Source organism: Macrotis lagotis, chromosome X (assembly GCF_037893015.1).
Source record: "Macrotis lagotis isolate mMagLag1 chromosome X, bilby.v1.9.chrom.fasta, whole genome shotgun sequence".
Classification (NCBI taxonomy): Eukaryota; Metazoa; Chordata; class Mammalia; order Peramelemorphia; family Peramelidae; genus Macrotis; species Macrotis lagotis.
The window spans coordinates 543,601,802-543,623,546 of NC_133666.1; the positions used below are offsets into that span (position 1 = coordinate 543,601,802).

At 35.6% G+C, this 21,745-nt stretch overlaps 1 protein-coding gene across 3 annotated transcripts in view; it reads left to right on the forward strand.

Moving 5' to 3' along the window:
* The window catches only part of SLC26A7 (solute carrier family 26 member 7), a 175,930-nt gene that overhangs the window by 53,217 nt on the left and 100,968 nt on the right, over positions 1-21,745 (forward strand). For all 3 annotated transcript variants that reach the window (XM_074200057.1, XM_074200058.1, XM_074200059.1), the window contains one exon: positions 4,598-4,762. In XM_074200057.1, the coding sequence (XP_074056158.1) occupies positions 4,598-4,762 (165 nt within the window). The remainder of the gene's footprint in view (positions 1-4,597; positions 4,763-21,745) is intronic.

The following is a 21,745-nucleotide window of genomic DNA, read 5'->3' on the forward strand; positions in this document are numbered from 1 at the left end:
TTATGAACCATTTCTTAATATTCTTTAACTACTTATCCACTGAGGAATCTGATTTTTGAATTTTTTGATGTAAGGTAAATACAGTATTAGTCAGCTAGGTAACCCAGTGGGTAGAGTGCTGGATCTGGAATCAGGAAGACTCATCTTTCTGAATTCAAATCTGTTCTAAGACTCTTCTTTTTTTAGGTTTTTGCAAGGCAAACAGGGTTAAGTGGCTTGCCCAAGGCCACACAGCTAGGTAATTATTAAATGTCTGAGACCAGATTTGAACCCAGGTACTCCTGACTCCAGGGCCGGTGCTTTATCCACTGTGCCACCTAGCTGCCCCATGTTCTCAGACTCTTAATAGCTATATGAGTCAGGGCAAATGACTTGACTCTATTTGTCTCAGTTTCCTCATTTATAAATGAGCTGGTTAGGAAAATGGCAAACTACTCCAGTCTCTTTGCCAAGAAAACCCCAAATGGGATCACAAAGAGTTGAACACATCTGAAACTACTGAACATAAACAACAAATGTAACATTTGTAAATCTCATTGATACTTGATATAGTGGGTCTCCTAATAAAATGATGATGTTAGCTAACATTTATATAGCACCCATTATATTACTTATGGTGAAACTCATTAGACATTTCCCTCCCTTTATAGCAAAAGTGGGGGTTATGGTTGAGGTACCTTACACATAATCTGACTTGATTGATATGTTGACTAGTTTCTCTGAACTGTTTTTCTCCCTCTTTTTAAAGATAAAATTGTAACAAAGGATGGTTCACTGGGTAGGAAAGGAAAAGGAATATATTTAGAAATGAAGATAGTGATAAAAATTTAAAAATAAAAAGAAGTTCATCATGTTATTATTCTTACTTTCAATACTGGTACAGGTAGGCATTTGAAAATCAGAAATCTCATTCCCATTCTTTCTTCTTTCAGTATCATTCCCTTCCACCACATCATATTTGTTGTCTTTTATAGTATCTGGTTTAATAGATTTATCTTGTCATTTTTCTCCTTGTTCTTCATTCATGTAGGATCTATTATTATCTCCATTTTACAAATGAGGAAACTGAATCAGAGATTAAGTGACTTGTCTGGGGTCATATAGTTAGTATTTGAGGCCATATTTGGTTTTCCTAACTCCAAGTCCAAGAAAAGAAATATAGGAGAGATGAGTGAGCAGAATTGTATGTTCCAAAGACAAACTCTCATATTTAGATGAAGATAAAAAGGAATGAGAAACAGAAATGATATTTTTTTCTAATGTATAAAGATTGTCAATGCCTTTCTGATCCACATTCAGATCCTAAAACTGTCAGACTCAAGTTATGGTAAAGATTGAGCCTTTCAACTCTAGATATGTATTGTCATTTTGTTAAAGCATTAAGGGCTCAAAAAATTGAATTGCTTTGCCAGTCATTTGTAATTCAATCACAATAAATCAAGAAGTGGAAGTGGCGGGAACCATTGAAGAAAGCAACTATTGTATCCCAGAGATTATGATGACTAAATCAAGTTACAGCAAAGAGAAAGATTAAAGACTTTGAAAATGGATATTCAGAGGAAATAATTCTCTGGCTAACTTTCAAGAGGCATGGGACTATCTCAAAAAAAGATGTGATAAGAAAAACTCTGATGATCCTAATGAAGATTTAAAAGACAAGTATTAAAAGAAACCAAAGTGACTGCACAGGAACCTCTCTAATGTGCTCAGATATTAGCAACAAAATCAGTTAGCAAATATTTATCAAACCTGGGGAGACAATACAACCTGATAGTAAGACAGTTTTGCCCTCATGGGTTCAGATAGTAAATAATAGGAAGGTGAATATTTGGGGGGTTGGAGAAGGAAAGTAGTGTAAAAGCCTGGGAGAAGAAGTCTGAGAGATAGAAATGCAGCCTGAAGACAAGTCTGAGTCTCCTCTTTTAAAGTGGACACTCTGGTAAGAACAGTCAAACCAAAGGATAAAACATAGAGTAAAAATGACTTCCAGTGTGTCAATACAGGGCACTGTAGGGAATGCTAGATTTGGAATCAAAGGACTTGATTCTTACTCCTGTCAATCTTTGGAATATCTGACAGTTCTCTTTACCTCTACTGATTCTATTCCTCATCTCTAAAATAAATGGACTAGATAGATGGCCTTTAGGTTCCTTCCAGATCTAAATCTGTTATCCTATTATTTTAAATGATGAATGATGAAAGGATGGAAATAAAGATGATTTGACTTATATCATGACACATCATTAGTTTTATTAGCTAAGCATAACTGAATGAGCTCATAATAAATACAATAAAAAGGAATTTATTAGATATATTCAGGGCAAAAAGAACAAGGAAAAGAGGTTTACTGCCTCTTGCAACTGGTATGTTTATATCAAATAAAAAAACAAATTCTAACTTTGCCAACATATTCTTTGTGAAGGAAATTTATAATCAGTATAAGAATAAATATAATGAAATGGGAATTGAAACCCAATGTATATAAAAAAAATAGTAGTAGTATCCATTAAATGAGTTCAGGTCTCTTGGTTCAAATGCTGAACTATTTTTTTACCTCTTTGTTTCTGGTCCCAATTTCAAGTTTAGCCATTCATATATAATACTAATGGAAGACTGAAAGTAATGTAGTTACTGAATTGCTTTCCCCTCTATTGTAAGTTCCATTTGAGTCTTTTTGAATCTTCAGTGTTTAGTATAGCGACTGCCACATATTAGATACTTAATGAGCATTGATTGATTGATTAATTGATATAGCAGCTAATTAAAGGCACATGATCTTGGGGAGTTTTTGTTGGGATTAAGGAGATCACAATCCTAATGCAACTTTCTGTGATCAGACTACTTTTTGACAATTATGTTTAGTTCTGACTATCAACTGGACACTTCCCAGAGCAAGGTGACTAGAATGGACAGGAGCCTCAAGATCATGCCATATGAAGATTAATTGAGAGAACTAGAATGCTTAGCCTGGAGAAAATTTAGGGGTGGGATATAGTAACTGGCTTCATATGTTTGAAGGAAGAGGGATTAAACTTAATCTTTTTTGCATCCCGAAGACAGGAATAGAAAGAATAAGTAAAAAATTTCAGAGGCAAGTAAGTTAAAGTTTGATTTAGGAAAAGAGATTTCCTAATAATTAAAGCTATTCAAAAATGAAATTGGACTGCCTCCAGAGATAATGGGATTCCTCCCAATGGAAGTTTTCAAACAAAGTCTGGCTATGTGGTAGAGGGCATTTTTGTTGAGCTATGAGTTTAGTGGATAACCTTTGATATTTCTTCTAGCTCTGAGTTTGTGTAATTCTACTTTCAATAATCTTTGAGGAAGCATGGCAAATAGAAAGACTGGAAGAGTAGAACTGAGTAATTATTGGCCTAAGGGAAAAAGTAGATTCCAGAAACTGTGGGCTATCAGATTTAACATTGATTACTGGTAAAACTGTAGAATAGATTATTTAACCTTTGGTTTTTGACCTTTGACCTCCTCGCTGTGTGACCCTAGGCAAGTCACTTCATTCTGTTTGCCTCAGTTTCCTCATCTGTAAAATGACCTGTAGAAGTAAATGGCAAACTACTCTTGTATCTTTGCCAAGAAAACCCCCAATAGGATCATGAAGAGTCAGACACAAATAAAATGACTGAACAATAAAAATATGTGTTAAGACACAGTGAGCCACACTGTGTTTCTGGCAAAGTAGGGAGTCAGCCGATGTTTTCTCACAGTGGATGAACTATTTAAAAGAGGGAATAGAGATGTGGGAGAAGAATTCTGTGTCCTTCACATTCTCCCTGGGTATTGCAGGAATCTATGCACTGCTACTTCACCTGTGTATTAATAAATTTCTGTATATTTGAGTGGTGAGTGTTGCTGGGAATGTTAGAGGATGGATGGGTTTGGAGAACATAGTTTTTATAGTGATTCTTTCATAGTCTTTATTGACTCTAGATGGCTCTTTCCTTCTCTCTTCCTTGTGCACCCTACTCAGAATATCAACTTCAAGGAGTCTTCTTTCAGCTGCTGTGAAGGGAACAGAGCCAAAACAGCTGGGGTTTGTGTCTCAGACTCTTGAAGGGTCTCAGAAGATCCTTTTCCTTCGTGCCTGGGGAGACTCAAGTCCACCAGATGTGAAAGAGTGAATTAGGCTCATCATTACCAATGGGTTGCTGTCAATTTCCATATTTTTTCATTTCCTTAAATAGTATATGGTTTTCATATATTTTATTGCTATTGTTATATATGAATTTGTATATTAGGTATATGAATATGTATATAAATTTTTTTTCTGTTTAAATTGGTTCCATTTCAAAATCAGGAAATTTAACAGCTTTAACTAAACTTTCTTTTTGCACCTAATTTTGTTTAAAAGACTTGGGAATTTTGTTAAGGAGCAAACATAAAACAAATTGGTAAGTTATGTTTTATGTCACATTGGCACTGATGTCAATTTTTGACAAAGGGAGCTTTCAGTTCACGAATGGATATTCCTATTCCTTATGGATTCCCTGGTACTTCCTAATAAAATGATCATTTTAGAAGCTCAGGAACATTGCATTTGAAAGGACTTACAGATGATGTCTATTTGCCTTTGGTTCTCTAGATCGCCATGTTTGTGTTACATCTGGGTAGTGCCACTTACTTGCTAACAGAGCCTGTGATCAGTGCAATGACAACTGGAGCTGCCACTCATGTTGTGACCTCACAAGTCAAGTATCTCCTTGGAATGAAAATGCCTTATATATCAGGACCACTGGGATTCTTTTATGTGAGTTCTTATGTCCTTTTCCTTTTTTTGTTTTTTTACTTTCAAAAAAAAGAATAATGTGGTTTATAACTATATTAAGATCATACTTCCAGAGCTGAAAAGGACCTCAGAGGTCATCTAGTTCAAACCCTTCATTTTATAGATGAGGAAACTGAGGTTAAGTTATTAAGTTCAAGGTCACACAAAAAGTGACCTTAAAAAGCGACAAACTCAGATATACTGTAACTTTAAGTTCAGCGCTTTTTTCGTTGTGAAATAATAATAAAGTAATAATTAATAGATGACATTTCTATAGCATTTTAAGGTTTGAAAAGGATTTTATATGCATCATCTCATTGAAATTTTACAATTCTTCAAGTTGTTAGAATTATTATTATTCTAATTTTACAGTTGAGGAAGCTGAAGCACAAAGAGATTAAAGTAACTTTTCCAGAATCACATAGTTTTTAAGTACCAGAGACTGGATTCAAATTCAGGTCTCCCAAATTATAAGTTCAACATTCAATCTATTATGCTAAACTGTCTCTTTAGACAGATTTTATTCAAATAAGATGGTTTGGGATTTTTGAAATACAATTTAGAATAAGAATAGTTCATTTAAAATTAATCACTTACAAGGCAAACTAAAACCATGTTGTAATTGGGTAAGGATAAGAGAAAATGACTAATTTATTTTTCTTTTGCAGAATCAAACATGCTATTAAATTCATCCTTTAACCATCTAACCCAAGACTGACCCAGTTTCCTAACAAAACCATATGCCATATAAAATTCTTCCCATGACTTGCAGCCAGATTCCTGGTAAAACATTGGCAGAAGGAACCCCATCTTTAGGCAGCCAAATCAGCAGCAAGCCACCTGGCCCTGAGGGATAAAAGGGTTGTTAGGTTTTGTGAATTTGAATTTTCTTGCCCTTCAGTGGGTTCTCATGGAATTTGACTTAAAAAAAAAACCATGGTGCCCCAGGTGTTCATAATATTCCCATACTATAACACCTGCTAAATAAATGAAAGTATAGTCAACAAGGCATACTTACCTAGTATCTGCCTAGGTCTGCTTTTTTTTTTGCAAGGCAGTGGAGTCAAGTGACTTGCCCAAGATCACTTATCTAGATAATTATTGTGTTTGAAACTCAGATCTTCCTAACTTCAGGGCCAGTGCTTTATCCACTGTGTCACATAACTGCCCCCCCAATCTTTTAATGTTAAAGATTATTTCATGCTAACATTTTTGGGTTCATCAGTAGTTCTTCAATGAAATTTGATTCTGGAGCCTGAGAATTTGCAATCAAATTGTTGTTTTTACTGTAGGTGTGATATGTGACTTGGACAAATCACTTAAATCAGCTACCTCAATTAGAAAGTGAAAGGGATTAGGCTAACCAACCTTGGAAGTTCATTCTAGCTCTAGATTGATTTTAAAAGCATCATTGATCAGTGTGTTCTTTAAAGTCATTATTAAGGATGGATATCACATGAACCATGGAAATTAATATCAGAATATAATCTTAATCATCTGCAAGACTTTAGTTTAACAGAATGGAGACTGCCTTCTAGGAAATGCCATATATAGAGAATTATGCTTTCAAAATACTAGTGAGTCAAGATAACAAGTATTCATAAAATGCCTATGATATGCATGTCATAGTAAGAGCTAATATTATCTAGTGAAACAAAGAAAGCCTGTTTTCATGAACTTTCAGTCAAGTGAGAAGACACAACAGTGTCATGACATGTTAATGACTTCATACCACTTTGAGGAGCTGTCATTACGCTTTGAATTGACTAATCTAAACCTGAAGGGGAGCAGAGGTTGAGTACCAGGCTTTATAAGGAAAATTTCATTGCCCAAGAACTTATTTAGCAATTCAAGGCTTGAATTATAATCCATGGGCAACACCCAGATGAGAACCCAAATCAAACAAAAGCAAATATTCTATTTAGTGTTTTCTATGCTAAAATACATAGGTCAGATGTCATGTATAGCTTCTTCAGCAGTTTCATCAGAATCTGGAATAGACTTAAGCAACCATCTACTTCTTTTCATACCTCAAAGAATCCCAAATACAAGACATCCATTTAGTGATACTATTAATCTTTACTTGAAGATCTCCAATGATGGGGAAACCTTCTACCTCCTAGAAAAGCCCCTTATACTTAAGGATAGTTCAAGTTAACTTAATAGGATCACCAGTAATGAGATTATGGACATTTACTCTTTGTTTTTGATTGAACTTGTAATTTCATTGACATAGGGAACTTTCAAAGAAGTAATTTCCTCTTACCAATGCAAATTTGTCCCCCTTCTCTGCAATTTATTGTTTTAGAGAGTGACCTAGAACACGAATAATGAAAGTTGTTTTTTGCCTAGTGTCATATAGCTATTTGTGTCAGAGGCAAGATTTGAATTCAAGTCTTCCCAATTCTAAGGCTGGATTCATTAAGAATTCATTGTTTTTTTTTTATTATATCTGCTGCCTAGTCAACTGGTGCTTATCTGAAAGTAATTAGATTGGGTTATGTATGGAGAATGGATGATCATGTTCCCAAGAAACACAGATAGAATTGAAACTGAATTCAGGGTAAACTATAGGCTGGAAAAACAGAAAAAAAAATTTAAAAAGAATTCACTTGACTATAACATCAAAGAATATGACACTTTTGAGAAACTAGATCAACAAGCAGGCAGACAATGATGAGTGTGATAAAGTTTTGGTTGGTTGGTGGATTTTTAGTCCAAGTCTTCAGGTCCCAAAATAGAAACAGATCTTGCAGTTAAGAACTGTCATCACAAATCCCCAAACTGAAATGTCTGTTGGGAGTGAATTGGTATTTTCAGCCATATGCAGAAAATAACCTTCAGCATTAGAACCTATTTCTAGGAACTGATCTGTCTTGTTTGATGAGTAAATAGAAGCAAAATCACCTGATCGACAAGCATGTAGATCTACAAGTATATCATACTCACATTTCATTTAGTCTTCTACCTGGGCTATCTTCCCATCTACCTCATTTCTCCTCACATGGACCACCTTTTGGTTTTGAAACTTCATCAATTATGCCCCTAGTTCCTGTGGCATAATTCACTCAGTTTTGGAATGCTCACCCTGGACCCAAGCTGTTTTGATTAATGAGTGAGTATAAATTCATCCATCCCTCCATATAGAGATGGTTCTAGACTAGACCATATTTCATATCCCATCTCCCCATCTCCCCTGGGTCAATGGCTAATCTGAAGATCCACTCACCATCTCAGTGACTTCCTAGGTGAAGTTTTCCTTCTTGGCCACTATTTCCATATCTATATATCTATTCATGAATATAGCTAGACAAATATAGATAGATATTTTTCTTTTTTATTAGAATGCAATTTTTCCTCAAATAAAAGGACACTATCTGGCACCAGGAAAATGCTTAATAAAAGTTTTTCATTCATTTTTATTTATTCATTGGGTTTAAATTTGGGTAGAAGTAAAGCAGAGACAAAACCTAAGACACTGATCAGTTTTGCAGATGATCCCCATAATCTTCTAGGCATTCAAACCTGAGATGCCCTATTAGTTATAAGGATTCCTAGTAATTCTGGGTGATAGGTAACTTGTCTGCCTTGTTCTCCATGCTTCATCAGAAGTTACATCTATGCCATGCTGCTGAAATATCTTTTGTCTCTCTTGAAGTCCCATTGTTTGTACCATATGATGATGAGTTAGTTATGCCAGGCAGACACTGCAGAAAAGCACATTGGCTCTATTACAGTTTTGTCATGTCCCTGACATGCATTTGGCAGACCAAAAATATTTAAACACTTTAAAAGTTCTTCAAACATAAATCCAAGCTGACAGGTACATGAATTTAAAGTTTACTAAGTCAACAAATTATCTATTATCTAGTTATTTCATAGCTGGCATCTTTTTTTAAACATTTCCATTCATTATTTAAATATTTTAATGAATTTTTTCCTTTTTAAATTTTGAGTTCCAAATTTTTTTTGTTCCCACTCTATCCCATAACCATGGAGAAGAAAAACAATATGAAATCAATTATATGTATGAAATCATGCAAAACCTATTTCCATATTAGCCATAAGGTGATATCTTTAGAAAGAAGAGCATAGTGGTTTGAATGTGAGAATTCAGGAAGATTAGGGTTCCAATCCTGCTTCTGATACTTGCCAAAGTGTATGACCAAAGGAATCACTTAACATCTCTGAAGCTCAGTCAATTTTCTATTACTCTTAGTTATAAACACTTGCTATTATTGTCAGATAAAGCTTCCACAGTGACAGGACAACACAAAATATTCTAAGTGCCAGTCACTATATTAGGCCCTGGATATACAAAGACTCAGGTAAGACAATTTTTGCCCTCAACAAACTTATAGTCTAGTGGGCAGACATGAAATGCATAGAACTGAGTTGTCTTGATGAGTGAGTACAAATTTACCTAGCCCACACTACATGTAGCCATCCCTAGACATAACCTTGTTTTGCCTCCTTTGGGTCATCTACCTACAACCATTGACTGGGGAGAGAAGAAATATTTATCATAAGATTATAGCTCAAGATCTGGAAGGGAATTCAAGAGACCATCTAGTTCAACCCCTTCAATTTATATAGATAAAGCAGCCTGAAAAATCAATGTGATTGTAAAGAGAGTCACAGCCATGATAATATTGACTTGTTTTTTGTTCCAAGAGCAAGGAGTGGAAAATGTTTGTATATGGAGTGTTGGGTTAGGGACTGGTTAGACCTCAGTGTCTTGGTAGATGATCAAATTACATGTGTGGCATGGTCTGGGGATGGCTAGATATAGTGGGTTACAGTGACTTTGTACTCACTCACCCAGAAGTCTGGACAGCTCAGTGCATGAATTCTCTGCTTTGAAGGGTGGCCTAGTCTTTGGAGGTCCAGTCTGGTACTAACCTCAAGGGAAGAAGAAAGACAACAGCAGAGGAGATAGCAAAATGCCCATGTTGGGTAGGCTGGGTGAAGCATGGTCTAGGACTGGCTTAATATAAAAAGCACAATATGATGATTATCAAGTATTTAGTGAATACCTACTGCATTCTTAGAAGTTAATAGATACCAGTGAGCACACACATCCATATAAAGGAAGAAGGATCCTTTCCCATAAAACATGTATAATTTGACTGATAATCACAGAATATTACAGATAGAAAAGATCTTAGAGATCTTCCAATCCAACCCTGTCAGTTTTCAAAAAGTTTTACAGAAAGCCTACTGGTTGGTCTCCTTGCCTCAGGTCTCTCCCCACTCAATTCATTCTTCATTTAGCCATCATATTTTATCTTCCTAAAAATGCAGTTCAGCTCATATCCATGATAATATTGAACTAGTCAATAGATAAACTACAGTAACTCTTTATTACCTCTAGGATCACATAAATTCCTCTGTTTGATTATCTAAATTGATTTCTTCCTGACCTTTCAATCTTCTTTTACCTTATATTCCTCTTCAGATATTCTGCTCTCCTATGACCCTGTCTGTCTTGATGCTTCTTGTATATCACCCACCTCTCAACTTTTTCAGTGACTATTTATCATGTCTGAAATGTTCTTCTTTGTCATCTCTTGATCTTGGCGTCCCTCTTACTGTAAGATGCTTTTCTTGGTCTTCTTTAATCTTCATAAATTTTTGTTAAAATGTATTTCTTGTTGTTGTTGACTATCTCTGATTAAACTTTTTGACTATTTGAGTGTTGTCCTCCCCATTAGTCTTTGAGCTCCTTGGTTATGGACTTTTGTTTTTGTGGTTATTACTGTTTTGTTTTGTTTTTGCCTTTCTTTGTATCTCCCAGTGCTTCATGAAGCACCTGGCACTTAAAAATGGTAATTAACTGACAACTGAGGAAACTCAAGCCCAGGAAACAAAACTGATTTATTTTCCTTGTGGGACACTCCTTCTATGATAATGGATTTTCTTAGTCCAACAGAAAAAGAATAATTGTGCAACAATATCATTTATCACAGAAGCCTTTAGAAGGCAGACAGAAAGTAGGAGTCTATTATGGTATGGATAAGTACTTAGTCTCTTGAGATTAAAGTAAGAAACAGCATCACATGATGGGAAAAGCAATGGATTTTTGACCTAAGACCCAGTTTTAATCTCCTTAACCTTCTGCATTATCTTAGTAAATAAAGATTTCCTTGAACTTTCCTTTCCCCAACTACAAAAGTGGGGTTGGACCAGATAACTTCTAGGGATTCTTCCAGTTCTAAACCCTATGATCTGAGGAAAAAAGTCACAGGACCCAGATCATCCTCCCATTTTTTATCTTGACAAAATCAAAACACTTTGATAGCTTAATAAAAATCAATTAAAATATTAATTAAGCACTGCCAGGAAGTTAGGTAGCTCAGTAGATAGAGTGGTGAGCCTTCAATCAAGAAGACCTGAGTTCAAATTGTTGATTATCTCTAATTTACTATAGTAATTTGAATATGATCTTCACCGTGAGACTTTGAGCTCCTTGAGAACATGGACTGTTTTTGTTTTTGTTGTTTCGTTTTGTTTTGGGCAAGTCATTTGTCCTCTTCAGATGGAAATGCCAACCCCTCCAATGTCTTTGCCAAGGAAATTCCATGGACAGTAATTGCCATACTTTGGTCCATGGGGTCATGAAAATTGTATAAAATTTAATGACTGGGGGAAAAATGTGCTAGGTACTATGTTTGACTCTGGGCCATTAGTGTCAGTCCTTTCCCGTAGAAGTAGGAATATTGATTTGATTACTATTCACAGAACAAAAGCAAGAGTTGTATTGGGGTGGGGTTAGTCAAGTGCCCCCAGCTAAGAGTTAGAAAGGGAGATTATATATCATTACAGATATATAAAAAGGAATCTGTAGTCCAGAGAATTTTGATTTCTTAGAGGCCAAGTAATCAGTTAGTGTCCTGTTCAAAATACTATAATAATTTCTAAATGGAAATTATATATCTGAAATAAGATCATAGGTTTTATCTCTCTCCCCCCTCCTCTGTCTCTTCATTCTGTATCCCTCTGCAATCTCTCTCTCTCTCTCTCTCTCTCTCTCTCTCTCTCATTCTCTCATTCCTCTCTGTCCCTGTCCTCTCTACCTTCTCATTATCCTTTACCCTACCCTCTTGCTTTGTCTATCTATATGATACATTTAAATTTTTATATGTATATATACAAATATATACACATACATACATAAAACTGAAGACTTATCTATTCAGTATTCTCTTACATTCTCAAAACATGTAAAATTGCCATTTTATACCCTTGCTATGTAGGTGGCAAACAAGATTGTATTTCATTCTCAAATGAACACAGTGCCAGAGAGGTAAAAGAGATTTTTGACAGAACCTTAGAATCTGAGAGTTGTAAAGAGCCTGAAGAGTTATCTTGTCCAATCTCTAGATGAAGGGTGAATGCTCTGTTTAATATATTGGATTTTTCCTGTAAATTTCCAGAGATTGAGGAATCCCCATTCTTTCCATCTGCTTACTAAGGTACTCCATAATAATCAAGAAAGTTTGTCCTTATCTTGAACTCAAATCTTACTGACTTCTGGGACCAAATAGAACTCTAATCTTTCTTTCATATGAAAACCCTTTAAATATTTGAAGAAGGCTAGCAACCCCCCCCCCCCCCCACAACCTGGTTTTCCTTTCTTTAGTCTAAATTTTCCCATTCCACCTTCCTAGCATCTTTTGGTGACTAATATCTTATAATAAAATGATACTAGGATTAGAGATCTAGGGACTGCTGTCAACTGGCTCCAAACGGAATTCATATTACTTTTATCTAGGGTGCTTTTCACTCTGCATTGTGATGATAAGATATTGAGAAGGGAAGTTCTTTGTTTATTAGAATATAGTACTTTGGCCCATTTATACATGTATGCAGCTCCTGTCTGTTTTGAGGTTAATACAGTAAAATGTTGTTTCCTGGCATGTTGGAAGATGAGGTCATTGCTTAGTCAAAAACATGTGGTTTGCTAAGAGTTATACTTAACCATGGAATACCATACTGTGCATGGTTTACTATGGGACAATTGGAATGTACTCATTAGTATAATCAGTTTTAGAGTAATCAGTGCTAGAAAAGAAAGCCTAAAGTTGCCTCTGGATCACTTAACCAGGGAAGTGAGAAAGAACCCAGTCCAGAGCAGAGGCATGGGATTAAGATGCCCAGATAAACCCTTATTACCTTTTATCTGGACTATGGTAAAAATATCTCATATTTTTCTCCCCTCATTATCTCCCCCATCCAACAGAACAATCTTCTTAATGCAAAACTCAGATTACATCAACCCCTTTCTCAAAAACCTTCAATGTATTGAATACAAATATTTTTCCTGACATTCCAGGCTCTCCACAATTCATCTCCCACCAAAATTTATCTAATATATATCATAACATTTCAGAAAAATTAGACCATTTCCCCAGCTTTAAGTTTATTTCACCATTACTATCTTTTTCATCTCTAAGATGGTTTTTCCCTCATATTTACCTTTTTAAAAATAGTTAATTAAGAACTATTAAGCCATTGTAAATCAATAATCAATAAACAGTAAATAACTAGTAAATAGTAATCAATAATCAATAAATAGTAATAGTAAATCAATAATCAATAAATATTTATGAAGCTTCTACTATGTGCCTGTTCTAAACACTGTTGATGTTGTTAGTCCTAAAGAATATCATGACTTGAAAGTGAAGATGCCATGACATGCAAATAAATTGAATTTAAATGAGGGAGAATTATGCAAAGTCATCAACCTCACTTTCTCCTCCAGAGCCATCTGGTCTGGTGACTGGAGATGGTCCTAGATGCAGTGGGTGACTTTGGCCTTATTAAGCTAAGGTATTTAACAGGTCTCAGTTTGATTGAGGCAATGACCAGTTAGTGATTAGTGAGAAATGTGGTGGGGATTGACTTCTTTTTCCCTAGTCTTTCTTTCTGCTTCAAAAAAAGAGGAAAAAAGACAGAAGGGAAAAGGAATTAATTGGGGTTGAAAAAGACTTATAGTAAAAGATGAAATCTTAGTTACACTTTAAAGCAAGCCAGAGAGGTCAGCAGGTACAGCAGAGGAAAGAAAAGTGTTCCAGGAATGGCAGATGGCCAGAGAAAATACCTGGAGCCAAGAGAGAGTGATTTGTTTATGAAACAGTCAGGAGACTAATATCACTGGATCCTTGAGTACATGCTGGGGAATGAGGGGATTTATTTGGCATGATCTAGCCCTACTAAAGTCATTATGTCTCTTGCATTTTAAAAATCTATTTAATAAGGTTGATTAGCTGGGTACACAAATAACTATTAAAAATTAGAATATGTATTTACCATACCAAATGCTATGAGGTTCAAAGAGAAACAACTGCTTTCAATTAGAAAATAAGGGGAGACCTTAAAAAGAGCCTGAGTCTTGAATTGAACCTTACAGGATAAATAATAATTTTTTTCTGGCAGGGTGGCTAACCTCTGGAAATCAGGGAAATTGTGTTGATAAAGTTTACCTAGGTTCTTCAGTTTTATAAGTTCAAAATCGGTGAGTCATGTTTAGAGAGCATTTTGCATGAAAAAAATCAGGGGGTTTTAGAGAACTGCAAGTTCAATATGAGTCAATAGTGTGATTTGTCATCCAAAAATACTAATGCTATCTTAGTTTGCATTTTCCTTGGAAGTCATAGTTTCCAGGAGGAAGCAATTGATCTAGTTTTGCTTTGGTCAAGTCACTTTGGTATATTAAGTTCAGCTTTAGGAATCTTAGTCTAGGAAAGACTAGGAAATATCTAAAGAAAGCCAATCAGAATGGGAAAGATATTGAGTCGATATCATATCAAGATTGAACTGAAGATATTTATCCAGAAGAAGAGACATTATTGTCATTAAGTTTCTGAAGCAGTTTGTTTCATGACGAAGGACAAAAGGAAGAACAAAAGTTTCAGAGAGATAAATTAAGGCTTAATTTCATGGAAAAAAACCCCAAAACAACTACAACTATTCAGGATAGCAATGAAAAACCTCAGGGAGGTAATGAATGACTAAGGTCCCCCTAGCTGGAGAATTCCAGTCAAAAATCCGCATGGATGACTGCTTCTCTGCAGTCTGGTGGTGAGGATTCCTATTCTGATGTGTGAGTGAGTGAGTGGGGATTAGATGACTTCTAAGACCCCTTCTTATGCTGGAATTATTTGATGTTGTGATTTCTTTTTAGCCAAATGCTAGGTTTTATTAATCTTCTAAAGGCCGAGAGAGAGAGAGAGAGAGAGAGAGAGAGAGTCATACTGAAGAGTCAGTCTATATATTCTTGATCTCTAGGTTGTATTGGAAAATCCTACATAATTTATTTTTTTTTGTATAGGTTTTCAGTTTAAAAGAATATTGCTATCTATTGGGCATAAGAGAATCCTCAATACAGATCAGTTTCATAAACTCTATAATATATTAATCCATGGGGGGAAAAAGAGTGGCAATATTAGAGGCACAAAGAAAGTACTTTTGTCTTGAGGATTCTGCTTTTACATTAAACTTACATGTCTCTAACTTCCTGATGGAATAAAACATTTGCCTCATCCTTTAATACACACCCCCCCAATAGAGCAACAGTTTCACTTTTTTTTAGAATAATTTTTTTTCAAAATATCACTGAGGAATGATGAAGTATCACTTTATTGGAAAGGATGTTTTCCCCGAAAGGCACTATAAAAATTTCAAAAATTCCTTGCACATATTAGCACATGTGGATTTCTTTGAGATGGCGCCAGTATCTCAGTCAGCAGCAGTATACAATGAATTTGGCAAAGCTGGTTGCCATGACATCAGTTTTATATGCATACTGTAGTACATAATTGTGTACAGTTCTATACATCAGACCAAAATGCAGAAGACAAATTTGGCAATACATTTGAGCAACCCCTTCTTGGAAGTTTTGCTTTCCCCTTAAAAATGTAGCATTTGAGTCCTAGAAAACCATTTTATTTCCCACCTCTAACCTTCCACCCCCACCCTCAGTCCCCTCCTCCACCCCCTAATATACACACACACACACACACACACAAACACATTTAACTACAGCACTTTTCTGGTTTGGACACCCCTTAGGGCTAGAAAGCAGGAACCAAGAATGTTAATAAAGTGGGATAGAAACGTCAAAAGAGAAGCTGAGCCAATGAAACATTTTCTTTTATAGAGAATGAGATCACAATTAAATATGTACAAAAAAGATTTCAATGTGGAGAACAAATCTCCTTTGAAGACATAGGACCTTTGGGATTTTGGAATAAAGAACGTGCTTTGCCGATTCATTAAATCCCGCATTTTCAGTGGAGATATTGTGACATTCCTCTTGTGCATCCCACTGTACCCTGAAAAATGGCTGGAGTAGATGATAGGGGGTAGGGTGGGGAGGAAGAATTGTTGAGGTCCAGCTTGATTCAATCAGGGAAATGGGGAACTGACAATGCGGCAGGTCCAATTCGGACATGGAACAATTATATGGGAATTTGTAACAAAGGTCACCCTCATATTCTATATCAGAGAGCAAATATTTTTGCAACTCAACCATCTTGGGCCATTCTTCTTCCAACCCCCACAAGTCACAGAAAAAATGCACCACCACACAATCCAGTATTCAAGTAATTCAACTTAAACTCATTTCTCTAAACAAGGGATGGCTGGATGCCACCTGGGCCTTGGAATGCTGAGTTGCAAGTTTGCTCCAGAAAGGTTTCATATACCCATTCTGCCTCTGGCCTTTTAACTTATACCATGCTTCTCCCAGCTAAGATTTGGGTCTCAGACTTAAATTGTCCCCTGCAGGGGGTAGCCAATGGATTTATTCCCAGTGTGGGTTGCATTTGCTGATCTGAATGTTGGGATAGAAGCTTTCTTAATAAATGGAATGTTGTCTTTTACCCCTTTGGGCTTTGCTTGCACTGATGGAAGGAGAGACTCTAGGGATGAGATTTACTTGAATGTTTTCTTTACATCTTATTTGTGTTACCTCTTTTGGAGAGGTAATCTTGATAATTTATGGTTCACATTTATATTTCCTTATTGTTTGGACAAAATATGATTTTAATCTTTGCTTTTTAAAATATTATTGGTATTTCTTACCTTTACATCTCCTTTACCCCTCCCCACAATAACATCTCCCTCCTCACCCACTCAGGGAATCATTATTCCTTATAATAAAGAATAAAAAATAAAAAAACAGTTCAGCAAACCTGCAACACATCAGTTGAGTCAAATTAGTATACTCCATGTTCCACAATCTTAGTCTCCTACTTCAAAGAAGGGAAGGAAGTTGCATTCTCATATCAATTATCCAGGGTCAAGTTTGTTTGCTTTAAAACAATGGAACATATAAAGGCAATAAGCCCATGAACAGTAAATTACATTTCATTTCGGCAGAAAGGCATAGAACTTTAGGACTGAGAGGAATATTTTAGTTCATTTCCTTTATTGTCCAGTTAAGGAAACAGACTCCTATGAGTTAAACAACAATAACAATAGCAAACTACAACAATAGCAACAGCAAACTACAACCACAACAACGAATCTGATTGATTTCTTAAGAAAATGTCCTTTCAGCTAGCAAAGTTCTTATTGGGTTTCAGCATTAGATCTCAATAACCCTAAATTAGCCATAATGAGAAATATAGCAAATCAACTGTAGTGGACTCAAAATGGTATCAATGAGAGACAAAATTGTTTATCTCATGAAGAACTTTATTAACTTCAATAGGAGAAAAGTTGCTTAATTTCAGATTTGAAAGGGACTTCATTGATCATCTAGTCCAGTTTCTACCTGAACAAAAATTTCCTCTATGACACCTGAATAAGTAATCATCCACATTTGTCTGAGAATGATCAGTTTTGAAATGTTGTAGGCAAAGACATCGCCTTCCTTGTAGACATGGAGCTATTAATATACTTTGAATTTTGCCGTCTACCCAGACCCAGTTCACTAACTGTACTGTCATCTACCCTTTGTTTCTCTCATATTTTCTAAAAGAATGATATGGAAGTCTTTGAGTTTCAAATTCTCTCCCTTCCTCTTAACCCCTCTCCTACTCCCTGGAAGAGCAACAACATGATATTAATTATACATGTGAAATCATGCAAAACATATATCCATATTAGTCATATTTTTTAAAAAGCAAGAAAAATAAAGAAAGTAAGAAAATTTTACTTCAGTGTCCGCTGAGTTCATCAGTTCTCTCTCTGGAGACTGATAGCATTTTTTCCAACACAAGTCCTTTGGAATTATCTTGGATCATTGTATTGATCAGAGTATCCAAGTCTTTCACAATTGATCATCAGTACAATACTGGTATTGCTGTGTACAATGCTCACCCGGCTCTTTGCACTTGACTTTGTATTATTTCATATAGATTGTGCCCTATTTTTCTGAAACTACTCCTTTAGAATATTTCCCATAGAACAATAGTAATCCTTCACATTCTTCTGACACTTGTTCAACCACTCCTCATTTGATAAGAATGTCCTCAATTTTCAATTCTTTGCCACCACAAAAAGAACTGCTATAAATATTTTTGTACACATAGGTCCTTTTCCATTTTCTTTGATGTCTTTGGGATCCAGATCTATAGAAGTATTTCTGGGTCAAAGGGTATGCATAGTATTATAACTTTCTGGGCTAGTTCCAAATTGTTCTCCAGAATAATCAGACTAGTTCACCAACAATTCATTACTATATTTATTTTCTCCTCATCCTCTCCAACATTTGTTATTTTTGGTAGGTGAAAACTTCTTTTTGACCATTTGTCATTTGGGGAATGATTTATTTTTATGAATTCAGTTCAGTTCTATGCTCAGTATATATTTGAGAACTGAGGCTTTTCTCAGAGAAACTTGCTGTAATTTTTTTTTGGAGGGGATATTACTTCATGATCTATGGTACCTTTTAGCAAAATGTAGTTTTCCTTGGACTCTAAGAAGCTGTAGCATGAGCAGTGGCTACATCCCAGTAAACCATCTGAATAGATAGGCTAAACCAAGTTAGGGGTCTCAATCACAATGGTGATTAAGAAGATATCTACCCCAAGCATATGAAGACTTTTCACTGTGGGATGAGCAGAAGAGAACCATTTGTTATGATGACCATGAAAGCAATGGAAGCAGGCATTGTGGAGCACTTAAAACTTGGTTAGACATTGAAGATATCAAGGTCTTCCACTTAATTTGGGACTATTGCCAGATATTTTGCCATTCTCTTATCACTGGATTTTGATGATTCTGGAAGAAAGAGTGAACTTGAAGATTTTTGTACACTATTCCTCACTTAACTTCCATTTTGTACCTGTCAAGAAATCACCCATGATGTCTTTGGTACTCTTTGAAAATGAATTATGAGCAACAACTATCTATCTATCTGTCTGTCTGTCTATTTACCTATCTTCTTTCAGAGAAATTCCTTTATTATTCCTTGATTTTTTCTTTGTTTGATGTTATGATTTTGCTGCTTTTTTTACTTCAACTAAAGCGTATTAGCTTCTGTTGCAGCTGTTTATTTAATTCTGTGTGTGTCTTTCAGTTTCAAGTTTGTCTCTTGTAAACAACATATTGTTGGAGCCTGTTTTTTAATCTATTCTTTCAGTCTCTATTTTGTGGGTGAGCATATCCCATTCTTATTCACAGTTATTATTGCAAATAGTATATTTCCCTCCATCCCATTTCCTTCTTTTTCTTTCTTTTATACTGTCCTTCACCAAAAATCTATTTTGCTTCTAACCACTACATCCCTTGATATGTCCAATATGCTCCCCCGCCCCTTCCTCTCCTATTTCCCTATTGGATAAGTTACATACCTACTTATTATATGTATATTTGTAGGTGTGTGTGTGTGTGTATGTGTATATATATATATGCATACACACATAGACCGAGAGTATATATATACACATACATAAATACATACCTACATATATATATATATGTTCTTTCCTCTTTGAGTCAATTCTGATGAAAAAGAGGTTTAAGTATTGCTCACTTCTTTTTCCCCTCCATTATAAAAATTCTTCCTTGCAAACCTCTTTTATGTGAGAAAATTTTTTCCCATTCTACCCCTCTCTTCCTCCTTCTCCCAGTGTATCCTTCTTTCTTATTATATTTATGGAGATCATTCCAATATAATTGACCTATCTATGCCCTCTGTCTATGAAAACTCTTTTTAATTTCTCTTTTGTAGAATTTTTAGGTGTTACCTGTATCATATCCCATATACGATTATAAACGGTTTGACTATATTGAGACTGTTGTGATTTCTCTTTTTCTTTCATGCTTCTTTTGAGTCTTGTATTTGAATGTCAGAATTTCTTTTCAGCTCTTCTCTTTTCATTAGCAAATGCTTGAAAGTCTTATATTTCATTAAATACCCATTTCCCTGTCCCTGCTCCCTCTGAAATTATTTGACTTTGCATAGGCTTTTCCTTATGTATGGAATGCATTCCTTCTTCACCTCTGCCTCACCTCCTAAAATTCTGCTCTGACATCTCCTTCAAAATACCTTTTTCATCCATCCATCCATCCATCCATCCATCCATCCATCCATTCTTCTCTCTCATCTTTCTTTTTTCCTTCTTTCTTTTTTCTTTTGCTCTCTCACATTTATTTGCTATCTTCTCACACTTTCACTGTTACTCCTTGCTTTGAAGGGTCTCAGCTTTGGGGAGCTACAAAACCTTTTAATAATCTATCTCCTTATTTCTCTAATATTAGGAAACTCCTGAAAAGCTGCAAGATCCTGGGTGAATTTCTTTTACTAGAAGAAAATTTATACCTGTATGTCTACAAAATTGTTCTAGGTCTACCAAAATATTGGCTATGATAGTCTGGCTATCATTGACTCAGTCAAGAAAGGCATAGAAATAGCAGTGTATTGTTGATTGTATTGCCTTGTGTAGATATTAAACTATAATTTAGACAGAAAATTATGGGAGGAATAGTTTTGTCAACATAAAAGGAGATAACTCCTAGCTGATGCCATCATTTGTGTTGACATCTAATAAATTCTATACCAAAACAACTAATTTTGCCCTTTTGGTTGTTTGGAGTCATAGAAACCTCCATTCCATTCCTCCTTATGTTTCAGTGCCTGCTACAAAAGAAACAATAATTATTTATCAATTGAATTTTTCTTATCAGGACCAGTACACTAGTGCTAGGCACTAGAAAAGTTAAAAGGGAGAATAAAACAGAGTTCCTGGTCTAAAGGAGATTATATTCTAGTTTAGAAGAAAAGATATCTCCAGAAGGGATGTTATTATTGTATGCTGCTGTTCACTTCTCATCTTCTGAGGGTCTGGACTACTACCCCTTCCCTTGGGTGACAATCTCTTTCCAGATACTCCCTTGGATTTCCCCCTCTGGGTCTTTCTCAAAATTAATCTGGATCAATAAATGACACAAATTCTAAGTACCAGTCTTTCTAGTCCCAGCCTTCAACCCACACTATTCTTCCCATCCCCTCCAGCCCCTGCTGACTCATTCACTGCCTAGAGAGATCCCAGCATAAATATTTCCTTTCTCTTGGGATGTTGTAAAAATGAACCAATAATTGTATTTTTTTCAGCTAAGAGCCCTAAACCAGCAGATTACTGACAAAAAAAAAATCAGCTTTAAAATCTCTTTCTCCTAGGGCACAGTGGTCTGACAATTGCCTCCTCCCCAATGAATTCCCAATAAATACATCCAGATTAGCAATGCCTGTGGTTAACAATTTATCACAATTACTGAATTAAGAGACAAAATAAACATTTAAGCAAGGATCCGTAAAGATGCAAAAACAAAACAAATTCCCCTTCCCCTGCTTAGATCTATAGAGGAAAACCAGGGCTCCTAAAGAGAGAGACGGGAAAGAACATAGCCTCTTGGTCTGCAGTTCCGAGGGCTTTCAATGACATAAGATTTATCCCAACATGCCTCCTACAAACCTACCCAAACATTTCAGATCTGGAAATTGATACTGAC